This window comes from Xenopus laevis, chromosome 2L (genome assembly GCF_017654675.1).
Source record: "Xenopus laevis strain J_2021 chromosome 2L, Xenopus_laevis_v10.1, whole genome shotgun sequence".
NCBI lineage: Eukaryota > Metazoa > Chordata > Amphibia > Anura > Pipidae > Xenopus > Xenopus laevis.
Window position 1 is genome coordinate 164329102 of NC_054373.1, and position 23043 is coordinate 164352144.

The 23043-nt window shown below is 39.2% G+C and overlaps 1 protein-coding gene across 1 annotated transcript in view; it reads left to right on the plus strand.

The window, feature by feature from the left end:
• The first annotated feature begins 8488 nt into the window (after positions 1-8488).
• Positions 8489-23043, plus strand: part of flt1.L (fms-related tyrosine kinase 1 L homeolog) — a 46987-nt gene continuing 32432 nt past the window's right edge. Inside the window, 3 exon segments of the mRNA NM_001085721.1 lie at positions 8489-8737; positions 20059-20155; positions 21705-21919. Of these exon segments, the coding sequence (NP_001079190.1) occupies positions 8677-8737; positions 20059-20155; positions 21705-21919 (373 nt within the window). The 5' untranslated portion in view covers positions 8489-8676.

A 23043-nucleotide genomic window follows, 5' to 3' on the forward strand; every position in this document is an offset into this window, starting at 1 on the left:
ATTCACTCAAGACCTGTTAAATATGTTTGCAGTTCCTATATAAAATAGTTTATTAAGTGGGCGAAAATAAATCATCAGCAGACACTGCAACTTTATAGTGCAATTTCATTAAAGGGGTGGTTCACCTTTAAGTTAACTTTTAGTATGTTATAGAATGGCAATTCTAAGCAAATTTTCGATTGGTTGCATCTGGATTATGAGATCAGAAAGAGTTCTTTAGATTCCATGTTTTACGTACATTTGAGGTACTTGTGGTACCCACTAGGGTTATTAAGTTATAAGTTGTCCCTATAAGAACAAGCCTTTTGTTCTCAGCTGGGGATTGAGTAGAGGGCTTCATATTTAACCATCTTCTGTCTACAGTAGAATAGGACTGAGAGGAAATGTTTCTATGGGAAGAAACACTTTTAACTAGTTACTCTTGGGGTACTTGGGGTAAGGTCAATATGAGGAGGGTACTCCATGTAGTAAATTGTCCCTCTTTTGCTACTGAGGCACATAGGTCTGTGAATTTCAGCAGGGTGGGGAATAATGCCCCACCAGGGCTCCATCCACAGGCGAGACTGCAGTTCCACTGGTTAGATTACAATTGTATCTTTGAGCAGGGGAAGGGCCATTATTTGGAGGATCATTAGGGTAGCTCAGAGTTTAGAAAAGATTAGGACACCATGTTGTGAAAAAGACCAGAATGTAGATGAATGTAGATCAGGGATTCCCAACCTTTTGAAGCCGTGAGCAACACTCAGAAGTAAAAGGAGATGGGGAGCAACACAAGCATGAAAAATGTTCTTGGGTCCCAAATAAGGGCTGTGATTGGCCATTTGAAGCCACTATGTGGATTGTCAACCTACATTGAGTCTCTGTTTGGCAGTGCACCTGTTTTTTATGAAACCAAAACTTGCCTCCAAGCCTGGAATTCAAAAAAAGCACCTGCTTTGAGGCCACTGGGAGCAACATTTTGGGGTTGGAGAGCAACATGTTGCTCACAAGCTACTGGTTGGGGATCACTGATATAGATGTATAAGTAGCCTTCTCAGGGCCCTCTGGCTCATACATGGCTTAGTACTGCTGCTCCCAGTCTCTGGGTTAGGGATGTAGCGAACTGTTCTGCGGCGAACTTGTTCGCGCGAACATCGGCTGTTCGCGTCCGCCGCAAGTTCGCGAACGTCGCGCGACGTTCGCCAATAGGCGTTCGCGTCAAAATCGTTCGACCATTCGACCATTCGATCGCTAAAATCGAACGATTTTCGTTCGATTTGAACGAAAATCGTTCGATCGAACGATTAAAAATCCTACGATCGTTCGAATCGAATGATTTTCGGATGTTCGAAGTTCGCGAACAGTTCGCGAACTGTTCGCATTTTTTGCCGGTGTTCGCGAACGGCGTTCGCGAACACATACTCGGCGGTTCGCTACATCCCTACTCTGGGTATCCCAATACATTCATCTGCTGTTTTTAAGTCTTTGCAAGCACACAACAGCTATATTTCATATTATTGGGCAGATCTGTGCAGGACCACCCAGTCCTATGATAAAGGGGTATTTCATGAAACTTGCTAAGATTGGCAACCATCACAAACACCACAACATAATCTTACTCTATGTCTATCCCACAATCATGTGAAACTACTACCTTTAAAAACATCCCCCAGCGCTTAAAAGGAAGTATGTCATTTTAACTAATTTGTAATTAGTATTTAAACATTTCAAATAACCATTTATTGTAGTTGTTTCTTCCTTTCTGTCTTCCCTATAGAGTTCAGGCATTCATGAATATACAGGGTCTGCCTTTCAAGACTATGCATGCTTTTTATAAACCATGGCAGGCTACTCACTGCCACCTGCTATCTGCCTGTCATTACAGCTGAGAGCTGTGCCACTGACTAACTGCCACCTGCTCGCTACCATTTATTGTAGTTGTTTCTTCATTTCTGTCTTCCCTAGAGTTCAGGCACCTGTACTAATTATGAATAAACAGTGCCTGCCTTTCAAGAGTGTGCATGCTTTTTACACCATACTAGGCTAATCACTGCCACTTGCTCTCTGTCACTTCAGCTGAGAGCTGCGCTACTGACTAATGCTTTTAAATTATACCATCAGTAAAAGTCACTCTGAACCCTAATGATTTGCATTTGACTTTAATTCTGAGCCATGTGCCCATTAGGAGGGCAAATTGTTTTTTGGCAAGAAAGATAACCTAGTTTAACCTCAGCAATGATGAGAAAAGATGCAAAGAACATGACGCTAGGCAGATGACTATGGGGAAAAAACATGCAGCATCTCGGTTGGTGAAGCTGTATGAATATTAAAGTGTCAGTAACAGCAGAAAATTAAAATGCTCTAATTACATTTAAACACAGTACACACTTAAACAATCAATATATGCCAATATGTTGATTTGTTCAACATGAGCAACATAATGCTGCTACAGGTATGGGGCCTGTTATCCAGAATGCTCGGGACCTGAAGATCTTTATGTAATTTGGATCTCCATAACTTAAAGTGGACCTGTCACCCAGACATAAAAAGCTATATAATTAATTTCGTTTTCAAATCAAACATGAAAATCAAATTATTTTTTTATTTAAGCATTCATAGCTGTTATAAACTCATTAAAAAATCTCAGCTGTCAATCAAATATTGCCTGCCCCGATTCTATGCCTTAGGCATAGAGGCGGGGCAGGCAATTACTTTTATTTTCCATTCAGCACTTACTAGACATCACTGCTCTCCCCACATTCTCCAGTTCTCTTCACCATTTAATTGTGTAGCCAGTGCATGGGGATGGACATCAGGTCCCCCATTCTGGTGCACAAACAAGATTCTGAGATGATACAAGGCTTGTCTTAATAACAGTGTCCACAAAATGGCTCCTCCCTGCTTGTTATAATTATGAGTTCCCAGACTGAAGGAAACAAGATTCAAATAATTTATATAGTGTAATTAAAGTTCATTTTGCTTGACTAACATGATAAAATAGGATTTGGAATATTTTTTTTTGGGTGACTGGTCCCCGTTAAGTCTACTAGAAAATCATGTAAACATTAAATAAACCCAATAGGATTGTTGTGCCTCCAATAAGGATTCATTATATCTTATTTAGGGTCAAGTAAAAGGTAATGTTTTATTATTACAGAGAAAAAGGAAATAGTTTTTGTAAATTTTAATTATTTGATTAAAGTAGGTGTATGGTAGATGGCCTTCCAGTAATTCTGAGCTTTCTGGATAACACATCCTATATTTATTTTATTTTTTTAATTGAAAAAAAGAGAACTGTAACCTTTTCTCTGCTATGTTGCTCTGGAGCATTTTGGCAAATAATATACATTGTTGGCTAAAGGGTTAAGAAGCCAAAATTCTAACACATGTTATTTGCTGGGAAAAGGGTTAAAACAATCGGTAAAAATATGCTTCAAATAATAAAAGATCCATACATACAGGATTGAAACAAACGGCGAGTACTTTCCATTTTTTGGTTTTATTGGTCTTGTATTCTGCATCTAGTTGGAAAAGGGAGATGGCAGGGTTAAATAAGCACGCAAACCAAGTACAATTAACTAACAAACAGACAAGGAGACCAGCTAAGTGTTTATGTGAAAAGATCTTAGAATGACACTTTGATCCTAGCGCAACCTATAATCCCTTCAACGGCAATTAAAGCAATTTAGCACTTACACAATTAGTCCAAATTGTAGCTTTTCGCTTCCTTTCTAATGTATTTAACCCAAAGCAAACAGTCATGAAATTGCCTCTTCTAGACACATCTGCCTCATTGGCCAATGCATCTAATCTTGTCATTCCTGACCAACAAACAGAAGGAGCAAAATCATCAACATTAAAGGGATACTGTCATGGGAAATAAAAGTTTTTTCAAAATGAATCAGTTAATAGTGCTGCTCCAGCAGAATTCTTCACTGAAATCCATTTCTCAAAAGAGCAAACAGATTTTTTTATATTTAATTTTGAAATATGACATGGGGCTGGACATATTGTCAATTTCCCAGCTGCCCCAAATCATGTGACTTGTGCTCTGATAAACTTCAATCACTCTTTACTACTGTACTGCAAATTGGAGTGATATCACCCCCCTCCCTTTCCCCCCAGCAGCCAAACAAAAGAACAATGGGAAGGTAACCAGATAGCAGCTCCCTAACACAAGATAACAGCTGCCTGGTAGATCTAAGAACAACACTCAATAGTAAAAACCCATGTCCCACTGAGACACATTCAGTTACATTGAAAAGGAAAAACAGCAGCCTGCCAGAAAGCATTTCTCTCCTAAAGTGTCGGCACAAGTCACATGACCAGGGGCAGCTGGGAAATTGACGAAATGTCTAGCCCCATGTCAGATTTCAAAATTGAATATAAAAAAATCTTTTTTCTCTTTTGAGAAATGGATTCCAGTGCAGAATTCTGCTGGAGTAGCATTATTAACTGATGCATTTTGAAAAAAACATGTTTACAGATGACAGGATCCCTTTAACATCCGTTTCCACCATGTACAGTTATTTGACTTTAAAGGTGATATAAATCATTTTTTTCAGCTAAAATGTAAAATACTCGCAACACTTGATCCATTATAGGAATTTCACTTGATTTTTGATTCAAGTATTTGCCATCACTGTAATATAGAAGGAACGTTCCTATAAAAGTTACACTATGCCCTGCAAAATTTATCCCAGAATTTTGCTATCTCCATTCATCCATCTGACTACAACTGCCTGCTTTCCTGGGACATTAAAGGGGTGGTTTACGTTTAAGTTAACTTTTAGTATGTTATAGAATGGCCAATTTTAAGAAACTTTTGGTTTTGATTACTTTTTTTTTATAGTTTTAGAATTATTTGCCTTTTACTCTTAAAGGACCAGTAACCGTAATTTTTTTTTTTTAAAAAATTGTTTCTTTTTAACAAAAAAAAACTCACCAACACAGTTTAAACTTTTAATTTGCAAAGCTTTTATAAGGAAATTACTTACCGATTCTCTGCATGCGCTCCTCTTCTGAAACGTCGACAGGGTGACGATCCATCGTGCGGCGCTCGATTTTTCCTCCCTGGCTATCTCCTATAGAAGGCAGGGAGGAGAAATCGAGCGCTGCACGATGAATCGTCGCCCTGTAGCCGTTTCAGAAGAGGAGCGCATGCAGAGAATCGGTAAGTAATTTCTTAATCAAAGCTTTGCGAATTAAAAGTTTAATCTGTGTTGGTGTTTTTTTTTTCGTTAAAAAGAAACAATTTTTTTTCATCGTTCCAAATGGAAGTTGCTGACTCCACATAAAACAAATGATATGTAAGGCTACAAATGTATTGTTATTGCTACTTTTAATTACTCTCTTTACTATTCAGGCCTCTCCTATTCATATTCCAGTCCCAAATCAGTGCATGGTTGCTAGGGGAATTTGGACCCTAGAATCAGATTGCTGAAATTGCAAACTGGAGAGCTGCTGAATTAAAATCGAAGTAACTCAAAAACCGCAAATAATAAAAAATGAAAACCAATTGCAAATTGTTTCAGAATATCACTTTCTACAGCATACCTAAAGTCAATGACAGCTTTGCAGTTACTGTAGTTCCCCATCAGGTCTCCCAAAAAGCAGAATAGTGGTGCTGACTGCCCACATTGGTGACTGGCTAGTATCCTACAATGCAAACTGCCACATGTTCCACTTAAAGGGGTTGTGCAGCACAATAGTGGGAGTTGTTAGTGCTTAGAGTTGTTAGTGCTGAGAGTTGTTAGTGCTGAGAGCCATGAGTGCTGAGAATTGTTAGTGCTGAGAGGTGTTAGTGCTGGAAAGTGTTAGTTCTGAAAGGTGTTAGAGTTGAGAAATGGAGCTGCACTGGTTGGACATCTCCCGGATATAATGTCTAACAATGGATACTTAATGTAATACAAGAGCAGTACTGACAGTAAGGGCAGAGACACACACTGCTATTTCGGGAGATTAGTCACTAATCCCCACGAACTGCCTTCCCACCAGCTACAATGTAAATTGCTGGCGCAATGGCACTCGGAACGTTTTGTTTCTTGAAGTCGCCCGAAGTTGCCTCAAGAGGAAAGCTGAAGTGATCTGAGTGCCATCCCGCCGGCAATTTACATTCTAGACGGCGGGAAGGCAGTTCGGGGAGATTAGTCGCCTGAAGAATCTAATCTCCCAAAATAGCAGCGTGTGCCTCTGCCCTAAGGAAATTTAGTAGCACAGGGGCTCAAAAGCTTTAGGGTCCATATCAGTTGTTTATTCCAGTTTTGTTGACTGTACTGGTTCATGTTGGCAAATGAATCATTGTCCTTGATTCTCATCCATTCACATATACTCTATGTAAGTCCCAACACTCCTGGCCATGCACTATGTGTGCCAAATGCTAAAATAAGACCAATATATGATGCATTAATTGGAGAGAGATCAACGTAATCCATGACCCAGGCAAAAAGATCATGGGCATGCTATGCGGCTATGCCTTGGGGGTTAGCGTCCATTTTTTAAGCTGGGGACCAAGTGTAAATGATATCTTTCCTTTCAGTGCTCTGAGTTTTTGTGGTTATAGCACAGAGCTGTGGCACAAATGAAATCCCTGGGTGCACTCTTGTTGCCACTGCCAGACTCTGGTGATCAATGTAGTTGGGTAGTGCACTTTCCCTGTAAACTTTAACCCCCTTCCGGATAAGGCAAGATCACATCCCCTGCATGTTGGACAATGATGGGAGTCGTAGTTCAGCGCAGAGACTGAGAGTGATAAATTCTCACCCTGCATATCTCAGGCCTGGCAAACAGGAGGACTCCTTGTCACCATTTCTGTGCACATCAAAAGCCCTTTGCAGGAGGAAGGTGCCTTTTTCTCAGGGATATTTCCCCACCATGTAATTGTTAGGAGGACAATAGAGTCCTGTGTCCGTCTTGTTGGCACCAGATTTCTACAATTCAGGAAACAGCATTTCCTTCAGGGGCTGGAAATTAACTTGGATTGTGCCTTTTCCCATTTTTATTACTTAACCGCACCGGGGACACCGGGATTTTAAAGAGCTTTAGAAGTGACTATTGCATGAAGCCCTGTGGGACAGTAACAAATAAGGGAGCAATTAGCAAGCTCTAAAAATATAGATGTATAGGTGGGGCTAGGAGCTATATATGAACATTTATTAGCTATTGTCATATTAAGGCACACAAGTTCTGATGGTGGTGAAGCAATGCAATGGGAATCGGCTGTGTCTCTTACATAACATTTTATTAAAGGGAAAATGTGTCTTATATATATATATATATATATATATATATATATATATATATATATAAAAGGGTTTTATTTTCAATAGCATTATTATAAATAATTACTATATTTCCCATGAGTAGAAGCTTCATGTGAGTTTGTGCTGCAGCTCAATAGAGGCAAGCAGTATGGCAGCTGAGATCTTGTTACAAAACCCCTGGGGGTGGGGTTGACCGTATAATCATTTGATGAGTGATCTGTATCTTGGGTGAATAACTGTGCACTGCATATAGGCGTGTACAACACAATAATACACAAACACACAAATGTATATGTTGTATTGCATAACAGCTCTGTTTGAAAGTCAGAGTGTCAGCGAACACAAACTGCCATCCCAGCCTTGGGTGTCTGACATTTAGGCCTGACATTTAGGCCCCATTTTATTGGTGATCTAGGAGTGTAGCGATTACTATTATGTGAGTCTATACAACATACTAATTTATGTGTTTGTGTATTATTGCGTTATACACACACTCATGTATAATGCATAATCATGCACCCAAGATGCAGAGTATTCATCAGATGATTATACTCCCCCACCCTTTAGAGATATTGTAAGGGCTCTGTGGTTTTTAAGTCTATTTATAAGCATAGTTTCTTTTCCTTTTAGTTTCCTTTTTAAAACTATACTATAAGTACTACTAGTGTGAGTTGCTTCTACTGAGCTGCAGCACTGTCTATAAAATGTTTATTTATTTTTTTTTAAAAATGTGCTGACCCCTAAAAAAACACAAAATAGGGGGTTCTATGTAGTCTGTTTTATCCCCCCCCCCTCCAGTTCTTCTTGTATATATTCCCAGCAGGCTGAATGTTGTGGGTTGCATTATGGGGGGAGACCCTGGTAGGTAGAGAATGGATTCTGCTTCCATAATTCTCGGCACAGTTTGTATATTCTGATCCCTGGGGATAGAGAAGTTATTTTGCTCCAGATTTGTGTGACTTTTGTCATTAATATCACATAGGAAGAGTCATAGCACTAGCTTTTCCCATCAGGAGGGATGAAGGCAGTGACCAATTGGTGCATGGAGTAGGTGTGAGGATGGGGGCTCTGTGAGGTCAGGGAGGGGGCGGGGGGGTTGGATACAATAAAACACATGAGGAATGGGAGAGTTTGGCTGAGTATAATGCATGGAAATATCAGAGGGTTCCGGCCACTTCGTCCCTGTCATCCAGGATATTCCTTCTCACAGTCAGATCCCTTGGCTGAGGGCAGGTCATTCAGTAGGAGACTGCGGAGGGGAGAGGAAGCATCAGGACTCCAGGCTGCTGGAAATCACTGGATACATTTATTGCTCACAACCTGGGGGACCATACATTGCAGGATCCATACACATTTGGAGCAATTACCTCTGGTTTATTCTGGGAGCAGACTCTGATTTGTGGGATTTTGGCCAGTCTGGGCTGCTGTGATCACCATGTTAAGCTGTGCGACTGTGGTCATGCTCTGCTTGCTCCTTGGATTCCTGCTGCTAACAGGTAGGTGCACAACTACTCCATTGCCTGATTTTGCCTGCTGCTAACAGATACGTGCACAGTCGCTCAGTTGCCTGATTTTAGGTTGCCTGCTGCTAACAGGTAGGCGCACAACCACTTTGTTGACTGATTTTAGGATGCCTACTGCTAACAGGTAGGCGCACACGCACTACATTGCCTGATTATAGAATGCTTGCTGCTAATAGGTAGTCACACAGCCACTCCGCTGACTGATTTTAGGACGACTGCTGGTAACAGGTCAGCGCACAACTCCCCTGCCTCAAGCCCAGGGGCATATTGTACCTGGTGTCCCTTGCTATTCACAACATCAGTTCTCAAACCCATTATGCACAATGTCTCTGAAACCCTTACTTAGCGGCTGTGCAGCACTTGGTCAAAGCATTATTGCTTCGGTGGTATTTTACTGAACAAACTGACCCCCTAGAGCTCAGTCAATTACCTAGAGTCTCATTTACAACACCCAGATAAATCTCAAGGCAGGAATGAGATCTGTTTGCATAAGGATATTCAGATTGTGCTCCGATATATATCCCCCCCCCCACACTGGACCTGAGTAAGGATTTGCACATAGCTGTTCTAGCTCCAGATTGTTCAGCACTTGAAATGTGTTTCGGAGGAAGGGGCATATCCCATGGTTCGCTTTAACTGTCAAGCTGATACATTATTTTTACAATGGTGAAAAAATTACTAACATATAATGAGTATTCACATTTAATAAGGGAAGAGAACCCAGTTTCCTCTGTACCCAGCGTGCATCTGGGTGGTGTACAGTATCCAGTAGGCAGGTAACAATCAGCCATAATTTAGGTATAATCAAGTGTAATAACTGGACCGAACTAGTCACTGGCAGCAATGCAGGTGCACTGACAGCACATGAGTAGCATCAATGACTTTACTGCAAGGATGAATCACTGTGCTTGATGCTAGCATGGGGGTGTGCGTGGAATCCTCTTGCTGGTTGGGTCAGGCACTTGATTTCTTAAAAAAAAGTTCAGTGAGTGTGCAAGAATGGAATTAACATCTGGGAAATCTTTATAATCCTCAGCATTCTGCTGAGTAACTGCAATCAGTCTGGCAACATAGAGATACTTGGTGCTTCTTAATATTTGTGGACAGTATTTGCTTCATCTACGTCCCACTTTCCAGTATACCAGTCAGTAAATTAAATGAAAGAACATAGATCTCAATAGCATGGGAATAACTTGTGGACCTCCTATACTTTATTTGTAAGAAAAGAAAATGTTGTTGAAGCTTATGATGCACAGGCAGATCATTCTACATCATTCCTTGCTAATTATGGGAACGTCAACTACCAGCATTGGGAAAAGATAGTCTGTAGCACAGAATTGGAATGATTACTTTAAGAGGGCATTGCTAGTCCTGCTAGCAGCACCATTTCTACCTGCTATCCCATAGTCATAGTCCCTTCCCAGAGACTATTATCCCACTGTTACCATATACACCATCTCTCCCTACTATACCTGCTATCCCACAGTCACACTCCCTTCCCAGAGACTATTATCCCACTGTTACTATAGGCACCATCTCTCCCTACTATACCTGCTATCCCACAGTCACACTCCCTTCCCAGAGACTATTATCCACTGTTACTATAGACACCATCTCTCCCTACTATACCTGCTATCCCACAGTCACACTCCCTTCCCAGAGACTATTATCCCACTGTTACTATAGGCACCATCTCTCCCTACTATACCTGCTATCCCACAGTCACACTCCCTTCCCAGAGACTATTATCCCACTGCTACTATAGGCACCATCTCTCCCTACTATACCTGCTATCCCACAGTCACACTCTCTTCCCAGAGACTATTATCCCACTGTTACTATAGGCACATCTCTGCCTACTATACCTGCTATCCCACAGTCACACTCCCTTCCCAGAGACTATTATCCCACTGTTACTATAGGCACCATCTCTCCCTACTATACCTGCTATCCCACAGTCACACTCCCTTCCCAGAGACTATTATCCCACTGTTACTATAGGCACCATCTCTCCCTACTATACCTGCTATCCCACAGTCACACTCCCTTCCCAAAGGCTATTGCATTTAATATTCTGCCTGATTAACAGAGTATACTTATTGCACATTCTGTAATCATTCCTACACTATTCAGACCTACAACATACAGAGTCAAGGGTCCCTAAAGTCAACTCTGCCTGCATCTGGGAATCAGGACAACAGTTCTTTTTCTATCCTAATTATCAAATCAACCCTGTAATATCTGGAATTCTGTCTTTATTGAAACGCTGTCTTTATGTCTAACGCTAAATAAAACCACAGCACAAATCTCATGATTAAGTACAGACGATATTGTTTTCATTCCAGTGTAGGTATTCCTTGCAAATCTTGCTCTGTGCCCACATTTTCCATCCTTGTACAGTGTGTTGGATACAAGCCATCCCCAGGGACTAAAAGAATTTGTAATTCCTCCTGTTCTTTGGATACTATTTCATGCTATCAATTAATACTGTTTTGCAAGACATTACAGACTTTCCAAAGCAAACAGTGTGTGAGTTTGATTCACTGCTATCAGATCCATTGAGAAGCTCAGATAGAGAATGGGAAGCAACACGGGCTTGGATTTAATTCAAATATCTCTGTTTTTAGAAAGTTGTCTTTTTCTACCAGATGCCCATTCTTTCTAGGGCCCCAAAGAATATCATTTATATGCAGAAAGGAGTGAATATTATGTTTTTGTATCCAGTGCAATTTTATCTAAATGAGGCCATGCGGCCTGTAGCTTCATCTGCTGCTGAACTATGTTTCTCAGAATCCTCCAACAGCCAAAGGAACAAAATACTGTTTCCAAAGTATAGATAGAACTTGTGTTTTAGCTCATATATTCGTGGCACACTCTGATAAAGGTGTCTATGCTGAATGCTTTCAGATCAGATACTAAGCAGACAGTGCTGATAATTTGATCTGATTGATGGATGTACTCTGTTAAGGTCCACAGCCAATGGTCTTACAGTTCTGTGTTACAGGAATTCTGTGCTCTGTAGTGGTTACCAGCTCTGCAAATGGAATGTTTGGAGAATTTTTACCTGCCCTAAAGCTTCTTGTTTCAGAATGGGCATGGATATAAAGCCCAAATAGTTATTTAAGGTTGCTTTTCTATATATTATGATTTATTATTTTGTCCACTGGTTACCAGCTGATTGGGGGACTGTGCCCTGATTAAATGGTGTCCCACAAGTGGGGATAATGTCCCCTTTCCCACCAATGATACATCCCTGGTTCTTCCAGTTACCATAAATAGGCTTTTTCCGGACACTAAAGGAAATGTCTTTCCCATACCTCAACTTCCAGTTCTTTCCAGATCTTAACCCTAAAATAGACATCTATTTCCTGTTACCTGAGCTTGTCCTATAAACAGCCTTGTCTTTCCGTGACCTATAATGCCCATTAGATTACTCAATCAACCTCTGTTATCTCTCCATTCTCATTTAATTTCCTCCTTATCTATAACCTTGCTTCCATTGATCACTAAAGATATAATACACCATTTACCAGGGCCTGCAAACAGTCATGCTGTTTAACACAACAGGGTGCACAAATATAGATGTATATACTGTATATGCTAGTTTACATGCCTTAGTTCTTATTATAGGACCTAAAGGAAAGGGAACTCTCAATACCTCAGTGTAGTGTTATCTCTTAATACCACCTTGCCTTACTATATACGATATTCCAAATTAGTAGACCCTTCTGCCTATACCATCTTGCCTTACTATCTATCATACAGTTATTGGTGCTTCCCCTGGCACCATCATACCTTACTATACAAATCATCTCATTTGAAATGTAGTTTTCAGCATCTTCATCAAGAAGTTTGGACATTGTGAGAGCTGTCACCAGAATGGGGCACAGCCTGCCTTAGGTCTGTAACAAGCATTGCAGTAAATGACAGGGAGAAAACATATTCCAGATGAATGGGAGTGTTACAGGGCCAGGGTTAATATGAGGACAATTTGCACTTTCAAAGGGTGTTGGACCTCTCGGAAAAAGGTAACAATAACTTTTTTGGCACACATGTTTTTTTTAGGTTGGGATGGGCACATGGCTGGCCACATACATTTTTCCCCGATTGCATTTGTGATTAGTTACTGCACAATGCTGGAAGCAGAGATGGTGTTTTATTAGAGATCCTTTGAGAAATACAGACAGAGAGAGTTAGAAAGAGTAACAAAATAAGCCCTGGTGACTTCTGTGCCTTTGTATGAGTCCAACAGTTATAAAGGCACCAATACAATAGACTCCAGCCAAGAGTCTGCCCCATGGGGCACAGCAGTGCATCAATCAAAGTCCATTGCTTCTTGTCTGCAGCTAAAGAGGCTAGTGATTATTTTGTGATTGTTATATGGCAGGGCAGAACAATTAATGGAAAAAAACGCAGAAATATTTTACCTTTTCATGTCATTCCTTTGACATATATTGGAGACCAATGGTTGGTGGATTTTGTCCTTCTCCTCCTGTGTTTTGCAAGAGGAAAACATAGAGGATGGAAAGTCACATCTGAAATAAATAAATAATGTACAAATGAATATATGTATGAATATTGTATGAAGGAAATTTAGATCAGGGGTTCTTAACATAGAAGTTGACTAGTCAGGGTTTCAGTTGGGTTGCCTTGACTGGAGGTTGGTTCATACAATCTCACTAGTTGTCTCATTATCGCCGCAGGCTCATCCTTTCCATTTTTATTAAATAATGATTATTACCTGTATTGGTGAATACTTTCATGATTAAAGAATTGACCAATGTGTTTCAGTAAACGTCATGAATGTATCATCAGTGCATTTTTTTTGAGGCTCTATGGAAATATTGTTGTCCTGACTTCCCATTCTCACGATCATTTCCCTTATGTAATTGCTTATGGATATGGTCCAATAAGATTCTGTTCCAGTTGGGACCTCCTCAATTGTTTTATTAGTTTCCACATATTGTTTAATATTGGTGCCATTATGGCGGGCAATGAAATTCACCTCTTGCTCTGCAGGTACAATTATCATGAATTCCTAATAGCGTACACACATTTCCCAGAGTGGTGCTCAAATGGAAATTGAAATCAGAACTTTGCATCAGGGACAGAACCAGTTGGTGGATTCATTCCTCCTTGTTGGGTTTATAAGATTTTAAATTACTGATGTAAAGAGAATTTGAGCACAACGTGCAAGCCACAGGAAGAGGGAGATGCAGGTGATCAGGAAAGGGGTTATATCCATGTGACTCCCCAAAATTTGAGAGAGTTAACATGTCCGTTTTCTCCTAAAATAAGTAAATAAATATAAATTAATTTCCATATAGTGTATATATAAATAGTGTACATTGCAGGGAGCCAATATTTTAACCAACATTCATCAGTCAATCTTCAAGGTGTTTCTAAAATACAAAATGAGGATAAAATCAGTTGTTGCTTTGCACAAATGATTGAGCTGAAGAAAGGACACTGTCAGTTCAAAGCCCTTATTCCATCTTACACTAGTCTCCGCATGCAACATTGTAGAAAAGAGAGGATGCATTCCATAGGCTGGAAGAAGAAATAAGAAAAATGTGATTAAGTTGGAGACAGTGGCTCTGTGTCTCACATTAAAGCTGAGGAATGCCAGTTTTTGCCCTAGATTTTTGCTCTGAGTAGTGAATTTTGACTGCTGCCACATAATCAAAATCAAAACTCAATATGCATCACTTATCCAATCCTAATGCAGCTCCCAGCATGCCAATATTAAATGTTCTGGTGAAGTCTCAGTGGGGCTCATTTATAAACACTGGGCAAATTTACACCTGGGCAGTAACCCATAGCAACCAATCAGATGATTGATTTTAATGTTCATGGGTTGCTATGGGTTACTGCCCAAGTGCAAATTTGCCCGTTGATAATAAATGAGCCCTAGTATGTGGCATATTGTCAGCAGGCAGCCACATAGTTATGTTAAAGGGCATATTTCTAACAGCACTATTGCAGCATGCCTCAAACCCTAGGGGCAAATGCTGAGATACAGTGCCAGTCTCCTAATTCAATTCCAGATTTCCACATAGACTTCTACTGATTTTTTTATGAGATAAACCATGAGATCAGGCCACAGAACCTGTTGACCACAGACCCAAGATACTTTCTATGGGCCTTGGAGTTAACTTCCCACAGGCTCAGCAGCATTTTTGGGGCAATAGCTCCGATGTCCCCCACTTACCCGTTCCATGCTTACCTCTTTAGTTTTGGAGTGGGTCCCATGGGGGCTGCATTACATGTACCGAGAGTGCAAGAGTGCTCTCTGCACTAGAAGAACCAAAATTCTGCCCCTGGTAAATGGCAGCTTGCTACCTTCTGAAGCACTACATGGAACGTTTGTTGCATTCCTGCCCCCCCACCAACACTAACCTTTTGGGACCAGGTCCAGAAATTCTGGGGGTCTGGTCTCCCTTGCTCCAGCCATAGACATACTGATGTGCTACAGAATCATTGACTCTTCAGCCAGAGACCATAACAAAGTATCTTACAGTACAGACCTCAAGTCAACATAGCAAGCACTAGTGAGTGTGTGTATTGTAGGATCTGTCTTGTAACAGCAGCCTTATATTGAAGCTGGCCCAAGTGAAGACAAACTACTATAAAAAGCTTACCTTAGACATCATAGCATATAGTGATTTATTGGATTAGTGCCATGTTAAATTAGCTAAACTCCCAGACTGAGACCCCAAGCAACAGGCTAAATTGTTTTTATCCAAGAGACCAATCACCTTTCCATGTGAAAGCCTTGCATACTCTTACGGGTCAGAGATTCAGTATCACAGTTCCTGTTTGGTGCCCTTCTATGCAAACATATTAGAACTAATGGGATACTCTAGTCCTCTACCATAGTGGGCTATTAAAATAAACTATTGTCATATTGCTTTCAGGAATCATCTGGAGTGTATATACCTTCAAAGATAATATAGCTAATTATTAAAACATAATTTATTGTCAAAAGTTTTTTTTAATTAAAATATTTCTATATCATTTGTCATGTACTTTTATTTAGTGTTGAGCAAGGTTTCTGTAACCAGTATATATTTTATATAAATTGAAACTTCTGTGAAGTAGTTTCCTTTGCCTTCTGCTAAATTACAGATTGGGTGTGGGACCACTGTGGTCTAACTGATCTGTTATAACTGTGGCTCAGACCTCAGCCATAAAGCATGACAGAAATGCTGCTTTGTAAACAAAAGGAAAAAGACTTTAGAAACAATGCAGCAGAATTTATCTGCCTTTCTGCCAAGCCTCAAATTCCCTCGATCTGTGATTTTTTTTGCAACTTTTCAATTGGTCTTCATTATTTATTTTTTATCGTTTTTGCATTATTTGCCTTCTTCATCTGACTCTTTCAAGCTTTCAAATGGGAGTCACTGACTCCATCTAAAAAACAAATGCTCTGTAAGGCTACACATTTATTGTTATTGCTACTTTTTATTCATTGTCTTTCTATTCAGGCCTCTCCTATTCATATTCCAGTCTCCTATTCAAAGCAATGCATGGTTGCTAGGGTAAATTGGACCTTAGAAACCGGATTGCAGATATTGCAAACGGGCAAGCTGCTGAATAAAAAAGCTAAATAACTCAAAAACCACAAATAATAAAACATGAAAACCAATTGCAAATTGTCTCAGTTGATCCATCTCTGCATCATATTAAAAGTTAACTCAACTCAACTGTGGGAACTGGAGTCTTGGCCAGAGGAGAGCGGACAACCAATAACATGCTTCAGTGTTATCAGCAGTCAGGCCAAGCAGTGGAGAGAGGATATTAAGATACAGACTGCTACATCTTACATTAAAACTCATTTCTTAGATCTATGCTTTCTTTTATGATGCAAAAACACATTTTGTTTTCATGATTTGGGGTGACATCCAACACAATTTGGGTTAAAAATAGTTTTTATAATAAGCTACCTTTTTCATTGTAAGTTCAGTTTTTGACATATAGGGGCCGATTCATGAAGCTCGAGTGAAGGATTCGAATTAAAAAAACTTCGAATTTCGAAGTGTTTTTTGGGCTACTTCGACCATCGAATGGGCTACTTCGACCTTCGACTACGACTATGACTACGAATCGAAGGATTCGAACTAAAAATCGTTCGACTATTCGACCATTCGATAGTCGAAGTACTGTCTCTTTAAGAAAAACTTCGACCCCCTACTTCGGCAGCTAAAAGCTACCGAAGTCAATGTTAGCCTATGGGGAAGGTCCCCATAGGCTTGCCTGAGATTTTTTGATCGAAGGATATTCCTTCGATCGTTGTATTAAAATCCTTCAAATCGTTCGATTCGAAGGATTTAATAGTTCGATCGAACGAATAATCCTTCGATCGTTCGATCACAGGATTTGCGCTAAATTGTTCGACTTCGATATTCGAAGTCGAACGATTTTAGTTCCTAGTCGAATATCGAGGGTTAATTAACCCTCGATATTCGACCCTTCATACATCTGCCCCATAAAGTACAGTATATATACAGTATATATATATATATAAAAACTCAAAGAATCCGCACAACTCAAGTCTTATAAAAATGTACATATACTTTATGGGACACTAACTGACGTTTCGACTGCTGCTGCAGTCTTTTTCAAAAAAGAACTTTGAAAAAGACTGCAGTAGCAGTCGAAACGTCAGTTAGTGTCCAATAAAGTATACGTAAATTTTTTATAAGCCCTGAGTTGTGTGGATTCTTTGAGTTATATATTTGATGTAGACTTTTGAGAGCCGATATCCCAACTTCTGTCTTATATATATATATATATATATATATATATATATATATATATATATATATATATATATATATATATATATATATATATATATATATATATATATATATACACACATACAGGTATGGGACCTGTTATCCAGAATGCTCGGGATCTGGGGGTTTTCCGGATTACGGATCTTTCCGTAATTTGGGTCTTCATGCCTTAAGTCTACTAGAAATTCATTTAAACATTAAATAAAGCCAATAGGCTCATTTTGCTTCCAATAAGGATTAATTATATCTTAGTTGGGATCAAGTACAAGCTACTGTTTGATTATTACAGAGAAAAAGGAAATCATTTAAAAAAATTTGAATTATTTGGATAAAATGGAGTCTATGGGAGACAGCCATTCCGTAATTCAGAGCTTTCTGGATATCGGGTTTCCGGATAAGGGATCCTATACCTGTATATATATACACACACGATAGGTGCAAAAACTGAACTCACAGGACTTTTTGCAAAAAAAAACAAACTGTTTTTTTTTTCAACGTTTCAGTTCCTGAAGACAGCTCTAGTATTGTAGCCGAAACGTTGAAATAAACCACAGTTTGTTGTTTTTTGCAGAAAGTCCTGTGAGTGCAGTTTTTGTACCTATCGTATTGAGATAGGTTGAGGTTGCTGAGGTTTGCTTTCATGTGCACCAGCTTATACATAAAAAAATATATATATATATATATATGTATATATATATATATATATATATATATATATATATATATGTGTATATATATATATATATATATATATATATATATATATATATATATGTACATATATATATACAAAACCACTGGCCTGGTGCACACTGATCACCTGTAACTGCCTAGGTGCTGGTACAAACAAAATTAGTATTAAGCAACAACAAAGTCCGCACTCATAGGTCTTCTGATGAAGAAGAAAAATGTGTTTATTTCAATGTTCGGCTCTTAAACGCGAGCTGTCCTGAGTTTTAAGCTTGCATTTAAGAGCCGAAACGTTGAAATAAACGGACTTTGTTGTTGCTTTATATATATATATATATATATATATATATATATATATATATATATATATATATATATATATATACAGGAGAAGTATTTTAGCTGGTTCAGGTTCAGTGCATTGATGAGAATGAGAAACTATGGGAAGTCGGAATGTCCCACCCTGACCAGGCAATGACCAGGCAATGACGCACTATGGGGGCTTACCATCACTTCTGGGTCACAAGTCATTTCTTTTCATGAACAAAGAAATGTGAAAGCTTCCATTCTGCGTCTCAGGTACCAGATACAGAGATTTGTCTCTTTCCTGGAATCCACTCAGTGAGCTTCTCCAAATTTTGAGAAGTTTTAGAAGAACAGGGAACAGCAGAAATAAAGATTTTTTTTGCATATTCAGGGTTACTTTAAAATGTATGTTCTGGGCCTCGTGGTCAGACACGTGAAATATTTCTTATTATTAGACTTTATGAGAGGCAAGCGGGGGGGGGGGAGCACATAGGTTCCCCACACCCCCTAACTTGTGTGCCATTCAGATGCACAAGTTATACTACAAGCTATTCTAACAGTTTGTGCCACTGGATGATCCCATACATAGACACTTCCATATTAAGTTCTAAAGTCTGTCTTCATGTCTCAAATGCGGCACTGTGCTCACACACAAACCATGGCGCACATACATGCTAGGTTACATCAACCATTGATTGGACAGAGCTGTGTCATTTATTCCTACACTTCTTCCTGTTACAGTTACAACCTGCATTATTTCCTGTCAGGTGATCTCTGAGGGAGTAAACAGACCATCACAAAATGGCATCTCAAAGGAAAAAATACCAATACAATAAGATTCTTTGCTAGGTCACATATTAGGATTTAAATAAATAAATATCGTGGAATTTAGAACTTGCAACATCACCGGTAACGCTTCACTATACTTTTTACACATCATAATACCTTAGATTGTAAAATCTGCTGGAGCAGGAACTGATGTGAACAATGTGTAATCTCTGCCAAGTGAAAATGGCAGTGCTATATAAATAATGTTTATGATAGTAATAGTTGGAAAGTCATTGAGCATCACTAGTGATGGGTGAATCTGTGCGAAATCCGCAAACCGGCGAAAAATTTGTGAAACGCATTGAAGTCAGTGGGCATCAAAAGAATTTTGACGAACGTCAATTTTTATACACGCAAATATTTGGTCAAAATGCATTCAAATCAATGGGCGTCTGAATAATTTAACGTGCGTCAATTTTTTTGACGCAGTTGATTTTTCATGGGCGATCTGTTGCCTCAGTTTCACAAATTAATTTGCTTGCGGCGAAACAGAGAAATTCACAACGCATTTGTGTCTGGAAAATGTATTCACCCATCACTAAGCATCACTCTTTGCTATTTTAGAAAATACACTCATGTTGCGTTTTCATGGGGTTATTGGCAGTCTAGATGCATCAATTATTCAATAGATAAATGACAGAAGTTCAGCATTTACGTTTATTTTCCTAGGTCACAGTGATTGTTCCAAATTAAAATCACCCAAGCTGAATATAAAGGAAAAAGAGTTAGTCATAGAAGCAGGCCAACCGATACATCTCACATGCAGGTAAGCAACTGTTTGCAATCCCAGTTTTAAATTGAACAGTTATTTTGTGCCTATTTGAATGTAGCATGTAGTAATCACTAAGTTTCAGGGAATAATGAACTAACAGAAGCAAATGTTGTTCCAGGTCAGGAATCCTGTCAGTATGTATCAAACTATTTGTTTATAATCTGATTGGTTGCTGTGAGTTTCTATAAATTCTGCAACAGAGATACTAAGGGGCAGATTTATCAAGGGGCGAATTACGAAGTGAAAAAGCTTCGAAATTCGACCATCGAATAGGTGTAGTACGATAGTCGAAGTCGAAGGTTTTTTCCTTAAAATTAAAATCGTTCGATCGCACGATGAAATCCTTCGAATCGTTTGATTTGCACGATTTAATCGTACGATTTTACAAAAAAAACCTTTGACTTCTCAAAACTTAGCCAACGGCTCGTATAGATTATAGGAGGTTCCCCCATAGGCTAAACAGCAATTCAGCAGGTTTAAGGTGGCGAAGTGTTGAAGACTAAGTTTTTTAAATTCGAAGGGTCGAATTTGTGAAGTATTTTCAATTCAAATCTAATTTTGGCCTATCCGTTGGTCGAAGTACCCAAAATTACTTCGAAATTCGAAGTTTTTTGAATTTGAAAATTCACTTAGACCCTTAGTAAATGGGCCCCTAAGTGCTATTGTTGTAATCTTGTCCTACTATTGCCATTTTGACCAACTATACCTACAGTTCCCTATCACTTCATCCTACATGTAGTACAAGCCTGGGCAGTGATCCCTGTTTGAAATCATTAATGTCATCTTTATGTGACAGGGATAGCATTAGTAATAGAATGTGCAGAAGTATTATAGACAATTATGCTGGACGAGTAGAGGTGAAGCTTCCTCAAAGCAAGGATGTCCCCTAAAGGCCAGACATGGGCAAAAAAAGATGGATTCTGTATGAAAGTATAACATTGCACAGCAAACTTTCCAGTGTTCCATTGACTGCTTTAAAGCAGTTCAAACTTTATATTTTTGCAACTTGTATTACATTGTCTCATTCATGCTCTCAATAAGGATGTACTGACTAATAATTCTTCTAAATGATGTATTGACAACATGACTGATGGCTCCTCAATTGGTCTTTCAGTGAGGTGCTCAGGCTGACTTGGACCACACTCATGGTTTCCTATAAGTACTGGATGACAAATGATTTATTTTGGATTATATTGTACAGTGTGAAGGGCTATATTCTAAGAACTGGACCTCAGTCCACCACCTTATCGTGCCAGTCAGCAAATACAGAGGAGAGTCTGCACATGTCCCCTCCCCCCTACTCCACAGCTGATTTAAATACTGGCTTGGTGCTATTAGCTTTAGGCTAGTCTTGCACAATATAGATATACATACAGTATGTAATGCCAAACCCACCCAATACCACTCCATATCTGTAGTAACAAGCATGAATGGCATCTGCATAAAAGGGGGTGCTAATTTACAGAAAAAAGTGAGCAGTTTGGTAAATTCCAATACTTTCTGCAGACTGTTTAACATGCTTCTGGTTCTTCTTTTTCTACAGCAGCCACAGAAGCCATTTTTGGACTTTTCCTGACAACCTAAACAAGGAAAGCAACAGAACAAATATTACAAACAATGCTTGTGAGGGCCATCTACGAACCAGGTGTAGCTCATTGACCGTGCTCAAAGCTCAGCCAAGTGATACTGGATTTTACAACTGCACAGTTGCCATGAAAAATGGAAACACGTCCATTTCTGTCTACATATTTGTTGCAGGTAATGAGCGTTAATGTACCGTCAGAGATAATTAGTATTACTAGACTGTTACAGAAAAGTCTTATATGTAATAAATGTTACTGTTATGTTACAAGTTATGTGTGACTGTAGTATTATTAGTAATAAGTATAACAAGTAATTGGGAGTAATGTAATAAAAGTCTCAAAGTCTGCACCAGGTCCGGTATCCAGGCCAATCAATCATTGCAATTGTGGGCATTTTAGTTGAATCCCACCTGAAAAAGGTTATCATACTAGAAAATTTGCAGAACTCCCAAAAAACATTACTATGATGTTACAGGTACTATGTACAGGTAATACATATTATGGTTAATAAATGTTACTGTATTTTATTTCAAATCCCCGGCAGCCAAAAGGGGGTGCTGGGAATTTTAGTTAAATATGATCTGGAGGGCTGCAAGTTGCCCAGCTCTTGTGTACTGTTTACAATTTGATACAAAAAAGGGTGTTTCCAATTTCCGAGTTATTGTTTCCTTGTTTGCCTGCTGAATTGGTGGCTAAATTGTAGTCCTTGGCTGAACTTTTGTCCCCCTGTGTGATCCTTTGGCACTCTCCACTTCCTCTGAGCCAGACAACCCTGCTGCTAGTCTCTATGGATGAGGAAGTCAAGGTTTGAGGATGGAGGATCCTAAGTGTGTGAAGTGTAACCCAACAGGCTTTATTAATGGGAGCTGTGATGGTGCTGAGCTAAAACCCTAATTAAAATCTATTGCTGGAAACCGTTATTGACAGTTTGGCAGATTTCATGGAAGGATGCAGCTTGTTCAGATCTTCATGCTTAATGGCGCCAACTGTTCCTGCACCAATTATTTATTTCAAGAACTTCAGGCTGTGTTTATAGTCATTATTTCAATTTTTCTTGCTGGATCTGAGCTGGAAAGTGCAGTAAATTCTTTAGTATCTTTAGTGTGTGTATATTGAGTAAAACATGTTTAAATTGAAATACATAAAAACACATTTTCTTTATAGATAGGTTGTAATTACACATATAGTTAAGTTAGGTTAAAAAAAAAATACCAAAACCCATCAACTTCAACCCCTCCAAATGGATCCCTGTGCACATACCTACACCCACCCACTGAAACTATATTTATACACCAATAT